The sequence below is a fragment of the Nelumbo nucifera genome, chromosome 2, assembly GCF_055504915.1.
Source record: "Nelumbo nucifera cultivar China Antique chromosome 2, China Antique-T2T, whole genome shotgun sequence".
Taxonomy (NCBI): domain Eukaryota; kingdom Viridiplantae; phylum Streptophyta; class Magnoliopsida; order Proteales; family Nelumbonaceae; genus Nelumbo; species Nelumbo nucifera.
Genome location: NC_142650.1, coordinates 13,339,794 through 13,358,254, shown reverse-complemented (window position 1 = coordinate 13,358,254; position 18,461 = coordinate 13,339,794). Strand labels below are relative to the sequence as shown.

Genomic DNA, 18,461 nt, shown 5'->3' with positions numbered 1-18,461 from the left:
TTTTGTGGAGAGTTGTAAAGGTAGAAATAGTTTGGGAAGAGAGAAATGGAAGAATTTTCAATGGGAAGAGTAAATCATTGGAGGAGGTAATAGACAGCATAAATATAAAGGTTGTACATTGGGTAAAAGTCTTGAAGTTTTCAGAATTTCTTTGTAAATGAGATAATAAGAGCTTGGGACAAGGTTTAGAGTAAACGACAGGATAAGAATGGATTGGGAACCTCTAGAAGGCAACCGAATAAAACTGAACTTTGATGGAAGCTCTTTTGGAAATCTGAGTGTGGCAGGAATAGGTGTTTTCAGGGACTCTGAAAGCAGGATATTAGCTTTGTATTTAGGGTCTATTCGAATGGGAAATTCTTTGAAAGCTGAACTGATGGCTTTTCTGTGGGGTCTAAGATTAGCAAAACAATTGGGCTGTAGACAGATCGAGGTGGAAGGGAACTCAAAACTAATTATCTCTTGGACAAGCTGCAACTAGACCTGTTCATGGGCTGGGCTTGGTCTTGGATTTTGCCAAAATTTGAATGGGCCCAGCCAATGATCAAGCCTGAAATAGTGTAAACTTGAGCCCGAAGCCTGGCCTGTGAACAGGTCTGGTTGCAACAGACATCCCCTGGACTCTCAGACATGCTTTTAGGGAAGTGGAAAGTATTGCAAAGGACTTAAAGCAGGTGAGAAGGACAGCAAATGGGATGGCTGATTCCCTTGCTAAGCAAGGGGCTTTGAGGCAGCAACTGTTTTGGGCTTTCTATGAGCTGGATAGACAGTCCTGTTAATTGAATGTTTTAACTCCATCTTTCATCAATTTTAATAAAATACTTTTTTCTGTTGATAACAAACTTATATAATAAATTAATATAAATATGAAATATTGAATATATATATATATATTTATATAAACTATAATATGTAAGATTATATATTTTTTATTTTTATAATTATATAAATTTTATATATTAAATCAATATATTATTATAAAATAATTAAACTTGTGTTTTCATCAGATTGATTGGGTTAAATCTGCATCTAATGCAAGATTGTAAAACCCTTTTCTAATCCAATTATGTAAATGATCATCTGAATCCAAGATATTTGGATTGGGAATTGGACATACAGAGTCCTTTGACAACCCTAGTCACACCAAAGGAGCAAAATTTGTTGAACATCAAACCCAGTAGAGAAACAAAGTTGAATCTTCATGTAATTCTCAATATTCAACTTTGATGTGTAGAGAGGGTGGTCGAATATATTGAGATCACATGTGGCAGTTCTTTCTTAATCAACAAGAAAACAAGCCTAGAAACTAACTATTACTTTTGATGTACTTTGTAATTCCTAAATGACACCTATAGCCCTCTTAAAATAGACTTTTTGACCCATACAAGTTTCACATAAAGGCAAACCCTCAAAAATATTTATCAAAAAATAACAAAACTCCCTTAGAGCCCAATTGGAGTGGGTGACTCCCTTAGAGCTGAGATCTTTGCAGTTATGGAAGGAGTCCGGAAAGCAAAGGAACTGAACATCAAGAAACTCTTAATTGAAGGGGATTCAGAGGTGGTGATAGGGTGGTTGATTAAAGAGCACAATGGTTTATGGAAGTACAATAATGAGAGGAGGAAATTCAAGTGGCTGGTGCGAGAGATGGAAGTTAAGACATGTTGGGTTAAAAGATCAGAAAATTCCCTAGCTGACGGTTTAGCTAAACAAGGGGCAGAAAGGGATTCCCTGTTTTGGGTTAAGCTGTAACTTTAGTGTTTTTTTTTTCTTTTCTCTTTTTCTTGAGGTTCTCTGTTGCTCTTGGAAGATAAGTGTGTTTTTCTTCCTCTTGTAAATCTTCTATTGATGATTTAATGAAAGTGTTATCGATAAAAAAATAAAAAAATAAAAAAATAACAAAACTCTAAAAACTTGTTCAAAATACCTGAATGTAGCATTAATGTCAAACCATAAAGCCTATGACCACACAATCACCATCAGGTTGAACCGTTGAAGCAAAAACAATGGCTAATTGAAGATAAATAACAATAATAGGAAGAAAAATCTATTATAAAAAAATATGATTAAGCAAAGAAAAACCCCAAATTAGTCAAAGCAAAGTTATAATTTTTTTTCATAAGTAAAGCAAAGAATATATAATATTGTATAGTTATCAAGGTGTCAAGGTAAAGCTAGGCAATAGGGGAGTGCCTATCTGCTTAGTGCCTGCCTTAGCATCATCTAGGTGATGAATTTTTTTAACCTGACTCCTAGGCTAATTCCCTAGTTTTCATAGTAATATGAAATTATCTTTTATTAATAGTTAGCATTAATCTTTATCAAATGAGTACATTGTCTATTTTTCTTGGTTTCCTGTGGAAATTATGTGATTGCAACCATCCTTTTGTAGGAAAAATGTTTACATTGCCTTTTTTTTTTCTGTTTTCTAGGTATGAACCACTTTTGGTGCAGGCAATGTTCACTCTTATCATACAGATAGTTAAGGAACGGCGCTTTTGTGGGATGTCTGCTGCTGAAAGTTTGAGAAGAGAGTTGATTTATAACCTATCTATCGGAGATGCTACTCATAGTCAGATAGTGAAATCTCTCCCTCGTGACCTCTCTAAGAATGATCAACTTCAGAATATTTTGGATTCGACTGCAGTGTACTTCAAGCCATCTGGCATGAAGCAGGTTTGTTTCATTTAGTCAAGTGTCTAGAAATTTCCAACCAATATTGAATTTAGTGAGACAACATGGTATTTCTTTACCTTCAGGGAAAATATTCACTACGAAAGACGTATTGGAAGGAGCTGGACTTATATCATCCTCGATGGAACTTAAGAGACCTCCAATTCGCAGAAGAAAGATACTTGCGCTTCTGTAAGGCTTCTGCTTTGACTGTTCAGGTACCTCGGTGGACAAAGATTTATCCTCCTCTCAGTGGAGTTTCTAGAATAGCTACTTCAAAAACAGTCCTTCAAATTGTCCGTGCAGTTCTATACTATGCAGTTTTCACAGATAAAATATCTGCATCACGTGCTCCTGATGGGGTTCTTCTTACAGCACTGCACTTACTTTCACTAGCATTAGACATCTGCTATAAGCAGAAACAATCCGGTGATCAACCACTTATGAGTGTTTCATCTCACATGGAGGATCCACTTCCTGTTCTAGCTTTTGCTACTGAAGTGATTGATTTGGGAACAACTAAGGGAAGTGAATCATGGAGTCATCAAACTATGCTGTCATTACTTGTTTCAGTCATGAGGATGCATCAGAAAGAAAGTCTACACAACTTCATGGAAGCAGGTCATTGTAATCTTTCTTCGTTTGTTGATGGTCTATTGAAAAAGTTTGCTGAGCTTGATGCTGGTTGCATGACTGAATTACAAAGGCTTGCACCTGAAGTGGTCTGTCAATTGTCCCAGCCAATTCCAGATAGTAGAATTAATATTGGTTCAGCTTCTGAGGCTGAGGAGCGTAAAGCAAAGGCTCGAGAGCGGCAGGCTGCCATATTGGTGAGATTTGTCTTGTTGATATTTTATTTAGATTAGCTAGGTGGCGTCAAGTGGTTCTTTTTATCAAATTTTGGTCATATTATTTTAGGTTATATTATTTTCAGAGAATGAATCCCACAAATTCTTCTTCTAAAAGAAATATTTACTTTTTTGCTAATCTAGTTTCTGGCAAGTTGTTTGTATAAATGCGCTCATAATAGTTGGTAGGCATAGCATGCATTATTTACTTGCCTATTTTTAATATCAATCCAGATGCAATCGGGAGATAATTGGAATTTGTATATGCTGACTATGCTTATCAGACTGTCCTGTTTGTAGATTGTGAATTCTTAACGCGTTTTTGTCAACAACTTTGTGATGTACAATATGCATATTTCCTTTTTAAGAGTTTCATCTCATGTTACCTTGATTAGTTTTCCAGGCTCACTAGTTTGACATGCAGGAAAAAATGAGAGCTGCACAGTCCAAATTTATGGAAAACCTTTACTCCACAGCTAGTGATGCAATGGATGTTTCAAAATCTGATGAAAAGCTCTCTGTCTCTGATGATGGTTACACATCTGAAGAGTTAGCTCCAGTTATTTGTTCTCTTTGCCGCGATCCAGATTCTAAGAGCCCTGTATCTTACTTGATTTTTCTCCAGGTAAGTTTATTTGGTGAATTTTTCCAATTGTTGGCCCTTTAGAAGAGTGGTTTCTGAAACACTTGGTAGTCTTGGTTATTATTTTTAGTATTAGTGGATTAATACTACTTTCCTTTTGTATCTTTGAATGTGTTCAAATATCTCTAACTTGTTATTCTTGTCTTTGCAACAAGAAATCTAGACTTGCAAGTTTTGTTGAGAGAGGACCTCCATCATGGGAACAAGTTCATGAATCAGACAAGCACTGTCATATTGCCAAAAATGAGGTGATTGATGCATTTAGTAGTACATTGTCCTATGTAGTTCAGAAATCATTTCATCTTCTCACTTGGTGCAGTTTCTTCAGGATGAAGTGAATGAGTCTGCATTCGATGTGCAATCCAGTGAGGCTGATGCTTTCATGGATTTCATTAAGGCCCGGCTTCTAGCTCCAAGAAATATTCAACAGCCAAGTACATCTCATGATACAAATATGAGTTCTGCATCTTCCCTTGAGATGATGGAAGAAGAAGTCTATAATTCTATTCAAAGGGATGCGTGCACTATCCTTTCATATCCAAAAGTCATGGAGGGTGATCAGCATTTTTCAACCTCACATGCCGGGCATTTAACAAGAAGCAGATATGCTGAGTCCCCTTTGCTTGCAAAATATATAGCATCCCTTTCAACTGAGGCATCAGAAACTACTGCTGCATCCAGAAAAGCTCACTCTCATAATGAAAATTCATTCACTATGTCAACAGTTTACTTGGCTGCATTTGATGGATTTGGTCCTTCAGATTGTGATGGAATTCATATATCATCATGTGGGCATGCTGTGCATCAGGAGTGTCGTGAGCGTTACTTATCATCCCTTAGGGAAAGGCAAGTTCCTTTAGCAAACTGGTATCTTTCCCCTTGAACCAGTTGGGAGGAGTACTTTATTTTTACCCTTTTGATATTGGAGATCATGCATCCTTTAATAGCTCATTCCATGTCTGATATTCTGTGTGTTATGTATTTTAAACAGCAGTCTTTGATTTGGTTATGTGCTTGCTATAATTTTTTCTGCCTTCATAGCTTGTGTGTTACGTACTTCCGTTCAATCCATATGGGGCTTAACATTTTATTTGTATCCTGTTCATAAATAATAAGGTTCCTGGTTGACAATTTAAAAAGCTATTATCAATTAAAAGACTATTAAAAAAGGTGTTCTATGTGTAGCATGACGTCTTCCGCTACCACTGCCTGTACTCATTTGTTTCTGTATTTCTTAGATTTGAAGATTTAGAGGATCTGCTTATTTCATCATAATCATCATCACCCATGCCTTATCCCAATTATATAGGGTCGGCTACATGAATCCTGTTTTGCCAATCGATTTTATTTAAATTCATATCCGCTGCTAAATTATTAGTTCTTATATCATTTCTTACTACTTACCCTTGTCCTTTTTGGTCTACCCTGAGCTCTTCTAGCCCCTTTAATGTGTAACAAATCACTTCTAACTGGGGCAGTTGGTGGTTTTCTATGCACGTGCCCAGACCATCTTAGTCTACAATCTCTCATTTTATCACCTATTGGAGCTATTCCTAGGTTCCTATGGACAACTTCATTCCTAATCCTATCCTTTCTAGCATAGTTCTCATGGCACCAAGGTGAAGCTAGGCGACAAGGGGTGCTTGGTCACCTAGTCGCCTAGGCGATGGATTTTTTTACGTAAAAACATATATCCTAGGGTAGATCCTTAGGTTCCATAACCATATTTCCTTAATAATTATCCATAATTTTCATAAGAAAAGTATAAACTTCATGTTGAAGTCTCTAGAAAATCAACATATTCATGAGAAGAAAAAGAAGAAAGAAAAGAAAATTCAAAAAAAAAAAAAATATACGGGCTGAAACCCTATTTTTGTTATGGAAAAAGAAGAAGAAGAAGATGAAGAGGAAGATGTTGAAGAAAAGAAGAAAATGTGTTTATTAGACAAAATTAAGTTCTTCCTTGTTGGGGTTCAGGTTTTGAAATCTTTGAGGGTTCAATACAGCAGTTAGCAATGTCTATGTTTATTAAACCCTAAAAAAATAAGAAAACAATAAAAAGAAATTAGTATATAACACACAAGATGATTATTTTAGTTTAGTAATGTCTATTTTATATGTATAATCTCAAAAAACTGAGAATGTAATAGCATTTTATAACATAGTATACAAAACTGCTTAGCGTTTGAGTGAGGCGAGCCTCAAGAGTGCTTTGTTGCCTTGACAACTATGCTTTCTAGCTTTCCCACTCATCCATCTTAGCATTCACATTTCTGCCACATTCATGGTTTCAGGGGTGCAATTTGGTTAGGGAAGGAAATCTGAGGCTATTATGGACTAGGTTTCTGTTTTATATGTTCAGGACTGGCTATGATGTTAGGGCTGAATCCAAAATTTCAATCCCTTTTGGTCTTCAAATGAGTCTGATATGAATCTGAATGTATGTCTCAAGGTGACAAAACAAGTTTGACAAACTTCACCTGCCCCATGGATTACATGTCTTTTAACAATTTCCCCTTCCTTTACTTATCTATACTCAACCATGGCACCTTGAGAGAGAGCCACATTGTAATTGCACCTGCACGGGCTCTAGAAAATGAAGATTAGTATATAAATACATTACAATTTATTTGTAGCATGTATCCATTTAATTACTGATTTTTTTTTTTACTTGCAAAGGAGAAAAGGATTTTGCTTACTTTCTGAACTGCAAAAGCCTGAAGAATCTTTTATATGCATAAAATATATAATATCTCTTTATGAATAGTTCAACTTTAAGAATTACTGTACTTTACCTAGTTGATTTTTGTATCATGATGCCATTTTCTGTGGATTAAGTGAATAAATTTTCTACTTAGAAGATTTCCTAGTACATTATATGCTCAGAAAGTGAGTTCTAAAATTATGCTCTTAAATTGTTCGTATAGATATCTTAGGAGAATTGTCTTCGAAGGTGGTCACATTGTGGATTTGGATCAGGTACATGTTTTCTCTTTACTGTGTTATTTCCTTCACCAAATATAATGGTTATTTATTGTACCATGTTTCTCTATTTTTGTTATTTTCAGGGAGAATTCCTCTGTCCTGTTTGCCGCCGACTTGCAAATTCAGTCTTACCCACATTCCCTGATTATCGTGGCAATGTTAGGGAGCGGATGATGTCATCAAACCTTAGTTCAACAGAAACTGCTGGTTTGTCAATCATATCATGTTTAGAAACGAATGTTCTTCTTATTCAACAAGCTCTATCTCTCCTTCAAAGTGCGGCCAATATGGTTGGGAAAAGCAACACTGTAAAAGCCTTCTCATCGCAGCGTGGCAAAAGGATGAGACCAACTCTAGAACCTGTTTTCAACTCTCTCTGTAAAATGTATTCTCCTGATGGACATGACAAGTTCTCAGCATCTGGCAGAGTAATCCATTCAATGATTTTGTGGGATACTCTTAAATACGCTCTCATATCTGCAGAAATTGCTGCTCGAGGTGGAAGATCTTACATGCATGCAGGAAGCTCAACCCCTGGGCTTATACCTTTATATAACGAACTTGAATCTTCTACTAGATTTATATTGTCCTTATTGCTCCAAGTTGTCCAGAGAACTCGGAGTGACAATTTTCTTCAGGTGCTTCTGAGGTTTAGAGGGGTTCAACTTATGGCAGAATCTATTTGCTCTGGTGTCTCCATAGATGAATTTTCTGCTAGCTCAGGTAGTAGAAGAGGTATGATTTTGTTTGATTCCTTTTGTCTCTTGACATCTGCTAATGTGAAGAAGTATCATTGATGTTATTTATTTTTCAACTTTCAATACTGCTGAAGCCCATTGGTTAGTGTGCCATATGCTTTAATCATGTATGTACTCTTTATATTGTTTACTGCCTGCATCAGTTCGGTCTACATAGAGCCAATGTGGTATTATGCCTGTGTTTGGTTACCTTTTTCCTTCTATAGGAGCAGTATCTTGTAGCAGAAACATCAGTCTGCAGTTCTACCATTGATATGTTAGATTGGTTCTCATGATGGTAGGTTCATGGTAAAATGATGCATGTAGGCCTGTAAATGGAGCAAATTTGAATCGAATCAGACCAAATTTGAATTCAAAAATAATTATTTGAATTCGATTCGATATTTGACGAATATTTAAAATTACAAACCAAATTCGAATTTGATTATATAATCGAATATTTGATGTGATTCGAATTCAACTAATTCCTTGCATTTACACTGAAAATACCAACTTTGAAACTAGACGAAGAAACAATCTCTGTAATGATATGCCATATGAATGACAAAGATAGACAAAAAACAAGAAATGAAAGAGAACAAAAAACCTATAAAAATCTAAAACAATTGACAAAGAAATAAAGCGAGTGGGATAAACAAGTTTCTTGTGAATCTATGACCTACGATTTGTAAACACTGTAGAATGAGCTATACAATGACTCACCCATGTCTGGATGTTGCTTATCCGAAAGACCGAGTTGGGATCCCCCAAACGACTCATCTCTGCCATAGACCTCTGCAGCTCATCGGCCGAGTCTCCAATGGTCTTGGTGCAGTCTTGTATTGCTGCAGCCTCTGTAGGCTTCATTCCGTGGATTTTTGGTAGCTCTGTTATCATGGTTGAAATGGAGTGAGCGTTTGTGAGGGAAACATTCAGGGCGGCATTGACAAATGAGGACACTTGCATGGGTGGGTTCACTGGCAAAGCTGTGGACGGGAGGATCAAGACCACAGTAAGAGTTCGTATTTTGAACCTTGCCCAACTCACAAGCAATGCTCTATCGTCCTTCATCAATGAACTTGTCAAGACCTTACCTTAACACTCAAGCCAATAGAAGTTGAAGTTGAAACGTCCGACGTCTGAGCGATGTGAAGTCCCTTTGCGATTTCCGATTGTCTTTGATATTTGCTTCCTAAGTTTTCTTTTACAGAGTATAGTTGCAGGTAGAAACAAACAAAGAGGAAAAATGCTTGAGAAGGGAAGGAGACGATGGAGGGAAAGCTTCGATAAATGAAAAAGTAGAAAAACATATAATATTAACATTCATATGAAAAAGTAACTTGCTTTTGGGTTTTGGACAGCAACATTTTTTTTTTTTTAATTCTAAAATTTGTGGTGGTTCGGTATGAAAAAAATGATACTTGGTTTAGTTTTGTGTGTTGTTACAAATTTACATAATTTTTTCTGACTTTATTGCATTGCTGATAGAAGTGGCATCTGCATAACAATTTAATCAAAAGCTTAGTTGTATAAATATTGAATTGTTTTGATTTTGCTTTCACTAGTTCTAATTGTTGCAATGGTTAAAAGCTATTCATGTATTCTGGGAAAAAAATATTATATTCTGTACAGTGCTTTTTCCTCTTGCTCTCTTGCCTTCTATTGATCTTACCATTGACATTATACTTGGCAGGTAGTATGTCATCTATCCTGAAACATGTTGACAAAAGAGTACCATATCCTGATATCCAGTTTTGGAAACGAGCTGCAGATCCTGTCCTTGCTCACGATCCTTTTTCATCGTTGATGTGGGTTCTTTTTTGCCTTCCATCCCCATTTCTAACATCCGTGGAATCTTTCTTATCTCTTGTGCATCTCTTCTATGTTGTTTGTATAATTCAGGTCTGTTACAACACTCCAGAAACTATGGAAAATGTTGGATTTCTTAAGATTTTATTTTAGTCTGAATTTTTCTACATTGATGTTTTGTTTTGCAGGCAATAATTACATGTCATGGAAATCTTAATGTGGATATCAGTCAATTAGCAAAGGGAAATTGCCTGGTTAGTGACCTCTGCAAGATTAAGGGAGAATCTGTAGTTGTTCAAGATTACTTTGTCTCAAACTATATTGATTTGTCCTGCCATCCTAAAGATATGGTTCGCAGATTTAGTTCTCCTTATTTGCGAAGGTGTGCATTGCTCTGGAAATTGCTAAGCTCTTCGATGCCAACACCATTCTCCGATAGATCTCATGGGTTGGGTGCATTATCTTCACATGTGAACAATGATGCATTGGAAAGCACTAGTGGCTTTCTCTTAGAACTTAAAGAGGTTGAAGAACTGGAGAACATGTTTAAGATTCCCTCTCTGGATGTTGTTTTCAGAGATGAAATGTTGCATGTTCTAGGTGTGAAATGGCTCAGTCATTTCTGCAAGGAATTCCAGGGTTGTCGTTATGGACGCTCATTGCACTCTACTCCAGCTGTTCCATTTAAATTGATGAATCTTCCTCATGTTTATCAAGATCTTTTGCAGAGGTTAGTTTCAACATTGTTCTTGAAATGGAAGACCTATTGCTTCCTTTTTACACTATTTAATCTCATTTTACTCTATCAGGTATATCAAAAGGCAGTGCCCTGATTGCGGAGGTGTTCAGGATGATCCTGCTCTATGCTTGCTATGTGGTAGACTGTGCTGTCCAGCATGGAAGCAATGCTGCAGGTTTCGTATATTGTTCTCTCTCTCTCTCTCTCTCTCTCTCTCTCTGTATATGCAACTTTGACATTTTTCATTGGCAATTCTTCAAGGGAACGCACGTGCCAAACTCATGCAATATCTTGTGGTGCTGGATTTGGAGTATTTCTCTTGATCAGGGTATGCTTTAAACATTAATTCAGTTCAGTTTTCTGGTCTACTTGAAGACATTTCTTGATAAAAGTCCTGGGTAGGTAAAACACAATGCTTTTTTGCTGCCTGAAAATGACTAATGATTATTGCTCTTGCAATAGAAAACAACAATCTTACTGCAAAGAAATGCACGACAGTCATTTTGGCCCTCTCCTTACTTGGATGCCTTTGGTGAAGAAGTAAGTAGATTGATCTCTAAGTGCTATTGTATATTATTAGTTTTTTAATGGGTAAATTGCATTATATATTTGTATTGGTGAATGGTGTCAAGTTCCACCAGATGTTCTCTTGTTTGGTGAAACCTTTCACTGACAAAGGAACAATCGAGAAAACTAAGATTTGAGTTAGTTTTTATTGTTATTTTATTAATAAAAATGTGGCCTACTCTTTCTAAAAAATATTTTTGTAGAAATAAGCAGTGTTTTAAAAGGCGTGGGAGGCGTACGCTTGGAGGTGCGCCTCTAGGCGAGGCACTCCCAAAATGCCCTAAGGCGTATGCCAGAATGTCACGGGGATAATCGCTGGGGCCCCGTGCGGCACTCGAAATGGGCGAGTAAGCCTACGAAACAAAGCAAACACACACACAAAGGCAACAAGAAGGCACACGAATTAGCAAAAGGCTACTTGTATTGCATAAATCGGTGGTAAGCACAAGCACACAGTACAGTGTCGAGGGGATCTCGTGCTTAACCTTTACACGCTTATGAGCTCACTCGACTACCTACCTCCCCTCAAAGAGTACGTTAAGCTTTTGGGGGAGTGACAATAAGAAACGTCAAAAAGATGAAAAAGCATACTACAATATTACAATATTGCCATTGGCAGCCCCCCATACAAAAGTACATGTTTAGCCCACCCATGGCACACACTTGGACGTTGGAGTTGCGGCTGAAGGCACAGTGGATGGCACTTGATGGTGCGACGAAGAGAACCTTGTTACAGTCTCCCCCACTCAATTCAGTCTTCGTCCTCGAAGACTAGCTTCTGCTTGAGGCTTCAACTTGTTGTTGGTGAAAGAAGGTTCTTCGACTGCTCCCCGAACCGGGTTTCTTCCAACTACTGCTTGAGGCTTCAACTTCTTGTTGGTGAAAGAAGGTTCTTCGACTGCTCCACGAACCGGGTTTCTTCCAAGGCCCAGATAGTAGGTTGGGTAGATTGCTAGTGGATGTTCTCGATGGTGGGGAAAACCTATGGCTAGCCCCTAAGTTAAGTCCCTGCTTGGCTGCTTCAAGGTAGGATTTTGACTTGTTCCTGATGGTGGTAGGAAGGTTGGTGGCCAAGGCTAGGTCAAAATGGTATTTTGGATTGTTTGGGTGTTGGTTCCCATGCATTCTTCCCCAAGGGTGACTCGCAAGGCTACTACGGGATTTATCTTGAGGGATAATGTGAATGTGGCCCCTAAATGGCTCAGGTGGCACTCGCTCTCCCCGATGGTTGTGGCAGTAGGTGTGGGCAAAGTTTGTCACGGCCTTGGGTCTTCTGCTTTGCTTGGTGGTTGTTGACACGCACGAACCCTGTTGCTGGAGAGGTGTAGACGGCTGGATGGCCTGCTGCTTCCTGCTGCTGTTGTAGTTGTTGGCTTGAGGGGCGGCTTCTTCCGCCAGTGGAGTGGGGAACTTCTCTGCTTCCTTCAGGTTGGTGTTGAACAAGGCTTCTTCGTGATAAAGTTGTAGTGCAGAAACTTGCTTCCCATGAACCTTAGTAGAAGTCGTAACTGGTACCATGCAAGGGGAGCGCTCGTCCAAGATGCATAAAGAGTTGATGTGAGGTAGGAGTGCTGCTTCTGCTTGTCTCATGAAGTCCATTCCCAAGACAACTCGGAAGTCATCCAGGGGTACCACTGAAAGATTAATCTTGCTTGTCCACGGCCCAACTTGGAGGTCAACCCCACGAGCCATGCCTTCAATCGCCTTTGCCCCGGAGTTCACGGCCTTGATCCACCCTGTCTCTTTCATAGTGTTCAGCTTGAGTCGCTTGGCCTCGGCAACTGAGATGAAGTTGTGGGAGGCCCCTGTATCAACAAGGGCTTGAGTCTGCTTCCCGCCGAGGAGGATGTCTACATACTTCAGCCCCCTTTGGGCTTTCTTCGGCCTTTCATGATTGGGCCCTTTCTTCACCATGGCGTTAAAGAGTTGAAGGGCGCCCACTCTAGGCGCCCGTACCGACTTTTCCTCATCACTTTGCTCGTCATCACTGAGCTTGGCGACAAGGGCATTGATCTTCTTCTTGGTTGGGCAGTTGCGAACCAAGTGATTTCCCCCACAAAGGAAGCAAGAAATTGGGGACCCAATGGTTCTGGGCTTGTAACGGTGCTGAGGGCCTTGCTCTCCTTGTGGCTTCTTCCCATAGTCTTGTCTCGCTGGCTTGTTGAAGCTGGAGTTGTCGTACGGAGGGCGTGAAGGACTTGCTCCCCCACTCGATTTAGGGGAACGCGGGTTTTCTGGCTTAGGGGTTTCTTCATCTGACAAGCTGGTCTCATTGAGTTGCTCCGCCACTGCCATTGCCGTGGCGAGGTCCTGCACGTTGCGGCGTTGGAGTTCTAGTTCGGCCCATGGCTTCAGTCCGTCCATGAAGTTGAACAGTAGATCCTTGTCGGACATGTCCGTGATCTCCAAGGAAAGGGCTGAAAACTCTTTAACATAATCGTGGAGTGAGTCCTCATGCTTGAGTGATTTCAACTTCTTCCGTGCCAGGTACTCTACGTTCTCTGGGTAGAATTGCCGCTTTAGTTCTCGTTTGAAATCAGCCCATGTCTCGATGGTGCACGTACCCCGTTCAATGTCTTGGCATCGCCTGCGCCACCATAGCATAGCAATGTCAGTCAAATACATAATCACCGTACGAATTTGCGTTAGGTCATCATCAATGCCAGCGGCATGGAAATATTGTTCCATTTGCCACAAGAAGTTGTCAAGTTCTCTAGCATCTCGGGAGCCGGCATAAGGTGTAGGCTCCCGAATCTTCACACGAGCAGGAGCCAGTGTTGTGGAGGGGCTTGGAGTGCTGGCCACTAGTCTCTTGAGGAGCGTCATGTCTCCTCTAAGATCATCCAATTGAGTCTGGAGGTCGGAGGGAGAGGCCATGGCCACTTTCATGGCCACCCATTCAGCTCTCATCTCATCCACCTGGTCTTGGATGTCGGATCGAGATGAGCTCCCTTCTTGTCGGGATTTTGTTCCAAGGACTTCCTTGAGGGTTCTATTCAGGACGTCTTGGACCTCGTTCATAATGCCATTTAAACGGGCTTCTAGCTCCACCACGGAGCTCTCAATTGTTTCCACATTCAAGTGGATTTCTTCTACTCGGTCACGCATCTCCCCAACAGTCACTTCACAGCGAAGGATGCGTGTGTCGAAGGCAGCAAGCGCGTCAACTGACTTGTCAAGCTTGCTTGTCTTGGATGTGCGACCCCCTGGGGTCTTCTCTGTAGTGGCTTCAACGCCTAGAGACTCATCAGTCTCCCTCGCATGGGCAAGGCCATGCCTAATCTCGTCGGTGAGTTCCTTGTTGTGCTTCATTGTGCCACCACTAGTGTTGCTATGCAAGGGTCACGAGCGTTGAGGAGCAACCCGTTCTGATACCAACTGTCACGGGGATAATCGCTGGGGCCCCGTGCGGCACTCGAAATGGGCGAGTAAGCCTACGAAACAAAGCAAACACACACACAAAGGCAACAAGAAGGCACACGAATTAGCAAAAGGCTACTTGTATTGCATAAATCGGTGGTAAGCACAAGCACACAGTACAGTGTCGAGGGGATCTCGTGCTTAACCTTTACACGCTTATGAGCTCACTCGACTACCTACCTCCCCTCAAAGAGTACGTTAAGCTTTTGGGGGAGTGACAATAAGAAACGTCAAAAAGATGAAAAAGCATACTACAATATTACAATATTGCCATTGGCAGCCCCCCATACAAAAGTACATGTTTAGCCCACCCATGGCACACACTTGGACGTTGGAGTTGCGGCTGAAGGCACAGTGGATGGCACTTGATGGTGCGACGAAGAGAACCTTGTTACAAGAAGGCACTGACACCTTTGAGGTGTACACCTCAGGTGCAAGAGGTGTACGCCTCGCGCGCTTTTTTCATGAGGCGTGCTAGAGGCTTACGCCTCATGCACATCTTATATAAAAAGACAGAAAAAAAAGAAAAATGAAAAGAAAGGGAAGGGAAAGAAAAAAAAAGAGAAGAAAAAAAGAGAAAAGGAAAGAAAATAGAAGGAAAGGGAAGGGAAGAAAAGATAAGGGGAAAGAAAGTGGTTTTGCCCCTTGCCCCTTCAGCTAGGGGGCTTTGCCCCCAACCCCCCTTTCAACTAATGTTATGCATCTTTATTCTTGTTAATATAAAAGATTTTTATTAAAAATAAAGAAAAAATGAGATCCCCCCTCCCTCTTCATTCTCCTCCTAACCCCCCTCCTCTTAAGGAGGCTTACTCCTCTTGTGTTCTGAACTACGCCTCATGCCTCTAGGTAGTGGAACACCTCGCGCCACGTCTCCACGTTTTAAAACATTGTTTGAAACGATCACCAAATTTCCCCGAAAAAACTATCATCAAGTTTCCCCGTTCTAAGTATAGGACCAGTAGTCTGATTTTTTTTTTCTGTTTGTGTTATCAATTTTGTTTGATATCCATTATTTTATTTTATTTTTTAATGTATAGATTTGTTATTTAATTTGAAGAGATTGAATCAAGTTTTATTTCTAAATAATAGCCCACTTTATGGATCTTACAATATATGAAATGAGTTTTTTGTTTTTTTTTTTTACTTTTATTTTTAGTGGAGGTAGCCCCCATTAACTTTTTTGAGAGTTGCGGTAACTACCATTTGAATTGGTAGACACATGTATGAGGAATAATGCTTTTGTTTGAGAGTGGGAGAACCACTTTTGGGATGCTTTTCTATTTATGTATTTTAATCAACTTTGTTTGATACCCATTTTTTATGTTGTTAATTTAGGCCATTATTTTATTTGATTTTTTTATGTATAGATTTGTTATTTAATTTTAACAGATTGAATAAAGTTTTATTTCTAAATAACATCCCACTTTATGGATCTTACAATATTTGAAATGAGTTTTTTGTTTTATTTTTATTTTTATTTTTAGTGGAGGTAGGCCCCATTAACTTTTTTGAGAGTTGAGGTAACTACCATTTGTGTGGTAGACACATGTATGAGGAGTAGTGCTTTTGTTTGAGAGTGGGAATAACCACTTTTGCAGTGGTTATTCCCAACTTTCCTAGTATAACCTTTTGCTGTGAGTTTGATAAAAACTAGATCTGCATGAGAATTTACAATGGATTGACCAGTGTGTTGCAGTTTAGGGGCAAGCAACTAATGCACATCATGAATGAGAAAAAGAGGAAAGGAAGAAACTGGCAAGATCTGGGACAGTTTTTGGGAGAAAGGTCTTTCCTGGTGAGGGTCCCATCAATATGGTATACATGTATTGCAATTTTAGTAGAAACTGTAGTGCCAACAGGTTATTGATGATTAGGAGATACCATATAATGATTACTTTAGTTACCTTGGAGTGACCAATCATTAATAATGAGGGGAAATTGAAGAGGATGTTGCCCTTGGAACTTAGAGCTGGGTGGCTAAAAACTTATTTGGGGTTGATATTGGTGTTTTTTATGATAGATTATTACCCATCCATAGAGACTAATCTCATCAATCAGACGGAAACTGGGAAAGCTAAATGCCATTTGTTTTGGGCATGGTGTCATTGAGTGATAGTATTTTTTGTTGAACACGAAGGCAACTTTACTTGCTCCTCCTTTTTCAAATCCCTTTACTCCTGCACCCAGGGTTTTCCCAGTTAAAGAAGTCTGGACTAGACCCATCCCCCCAAAGATTGTTGTTTTCTGTTGGGAAGTCTACTATGGTAAGATTAATACCTTTGAAAACCCGCAAAGGAAGAGACCAAATTGGTGTTGATCCCCTAATTGGTGTGTCCATTGTAAAGTTCAAAGTGAGGACTGTTACCACTTACTGATCTCTTGTTCCTTTGTTGCAGCTGTGGAATTGGATTTTTGGGCTGTTTGAGTGTAGGTGGAACCTGCTATCTGGTATTAGCTTGTTGTTTAGTCTGTCTATTGAGTGGCACACAAAGAGAGGGAGAACTATGTGGAAGTGTATCAGAGTAGCAATCTTGGGGACTGTTTGGGAAGAAAGAAATACTGGATTTTTTTTTTCTGAAAAAGGAAAGAAGTGTTTCAGAAGTTAAGGATTGTGTTCTGACAAGGGCAATTCAGTGGTTGAAAACATTAAATCTATTTGATAGTCATTCCTTTGATGATCATTGGAGGAGTTGGTTAGCAGTGGCTAATACTTCTACCAGGAAGAACAGAGACCAAATTGGTGTTTATCCCCTAATTGGTGTGTCCGTTGTAAAGTTCAGAGTGAGGACTGTTACCACTTACTGATCTCTTGTTCCTTTGCTGCAGCTTTGTGGAATTGGATTTTTGGGCTGTTTGAGTGTAGGTGGAACTTGCCATTTGGTATTAGCTTGTTTAGTCTGTCTATTGAGTGGCACACAAAGCGAAGGAGAACTATGTGGAAGTGTATCAGAGCAGCAATCTTGGGGACTGTTTGGGAAGAAAGTTAAGGGTTGTGTTCTGACAAGGGCAATTCAGTGGTTGAAAACATTAAATCTATTTGATAGTTCTTGACAATAAATCTGATTTAAATATGAGAAAGTAGAGAAGAGAAGGAAAGAAGAGAGAAAGGAGAAGGAAGAAAGGAAGAAGAAAAAGTTTGGAGCAATAGAACAGTACTGGCGGCGCCAGCTTTTTATTATATTATATAGGGCGGCAGAAATAACAGAAATAACAGAAAAGACCCTTGTGCCCCTGCTGTAAGTGAGTACATTAACAGACATAACAGAAATAAAAAACGCTTTAACTAACCAAACAGACCCTAACACAAATAACTAAATTATTTCAACACTCCCCCTCAAGTTGGGGCATAGATGTCAATCATGCCCAACTTGTCACACAAATCATTGTGCCGCACATGATGAAGACCTTTGGTGAAGATATTTGCAAGTTGTTCTTCTGAGCTGACATATGGAGTACACACTTCTCCATTTACAAGTTTCTCTCTAATAAAGTGCTTGTCCACTTCAATGTGTTTCGTCCTATCATGCAGGACTGAATTAGTAGCAATATTGATGGCAGCTGTTGAGTTGTACCCGCAGGTTTAGTACCCGCAGGGGTATTTTTGTAATTTTGTAGACCTATTGAGTTGTACGGCTAGTATAGTATAAATACAATGCTTCACTCGACTGAAGTAGTTCTTTTGAGGCCTTAACTCAGTTGCTTCTTCTTCTTCTTCTTCCTTCCTCCTTTCTTCTCCTTCTCAACATGGTATCAGAGCGGGACCGTCCAGGCCTGGATAACAACCAGCTGAGGTCTCTCTCCACTGCTGCATAGAAGCTATAGTTATGATGCTCGAAGACAAGGAAGAGGAAGCATTCTCTAGTGTTGTTGCTAGTCTCCACTGCCGAGTAGGGTTTTGCTACAAGAAGGCTGACTGTTCAACTTCCTAGCGCAGAAAAGGGTTCTGCTACAAGTTTTTTTTTTTCTTCTTCAGCCTTAGGTGCTGGTAACTGGAGTTGCTCGGCTAAGAAGACTGTAGAAAACCTTCCTAGATGTACGAA

The 18,461-nt window shown here is 39.6% G+C and overlaps 1 protein-coding gene across 12 annotated transcripts in view; it reads left to right on the top strand.

Moving 5' to 3' along the window:
* Window positions 1–18,461, top strand: part of PRT6 (proteolysis 6) — an 82,153-nt gene that overhangs the window by 51,016 nt on the left and 12,676 nt on the right. For 4 of the 12 annotated variants that reach the window (XM_010258630.3, XM_088898974.1, XM_088898969.1 and 1 more), the window contains 12 exons: window positions 2,433–2,676; window positions 2,760–3,503; window positions 3,946–4,146; window positions 4,320–4,412; window positions 4,493–5,010; window positions 7,092–7,143; window positions 7,233–7,884; window positions 9,580–9,788; window positions 9,884–10,425; window positions 10,505–10,609; window positions 10,696–10,762; window positions 10,897–10,974. In XM_010258630.3, coding sequence (XP_010256932.1) covers window positions 2,433–2,676; window positions 2,760–3,503; window positions 3,946–4,146; window positions 4,320–4,412; window positions 4,493–5,010; window positions 7,092–7,143; window positions 7,233–7,884; window positions 9,580–9,788; window positions 9,884–10,425; window positions 10,505–10,609; window positions 10,696–10,762; window positions 10,897–10,974 — 3,505 coding nt within the window. Of the gene's footprint in view, window positions 1–2,432; window positions 2,677–2,759; window positions 3,504–3,945; window positions 4,147–4,319; window positions 4,413–4,483; window positions 5,011–7,091; window positions 7,144–7,232; window positions 7,885–9,579; window positions 9,789–9,883; window positions 10,426–10,504; window positions 10,610–10,695; window positions 10,763–10,896; window positions 10,975–18,461 lie in introns of all 12 variants that reach the window. The other 8 variants (XM_010258628.3, XM_010258629.3, XM_088898967.1 and 5 more) reach the window with 3 other exon arrangements.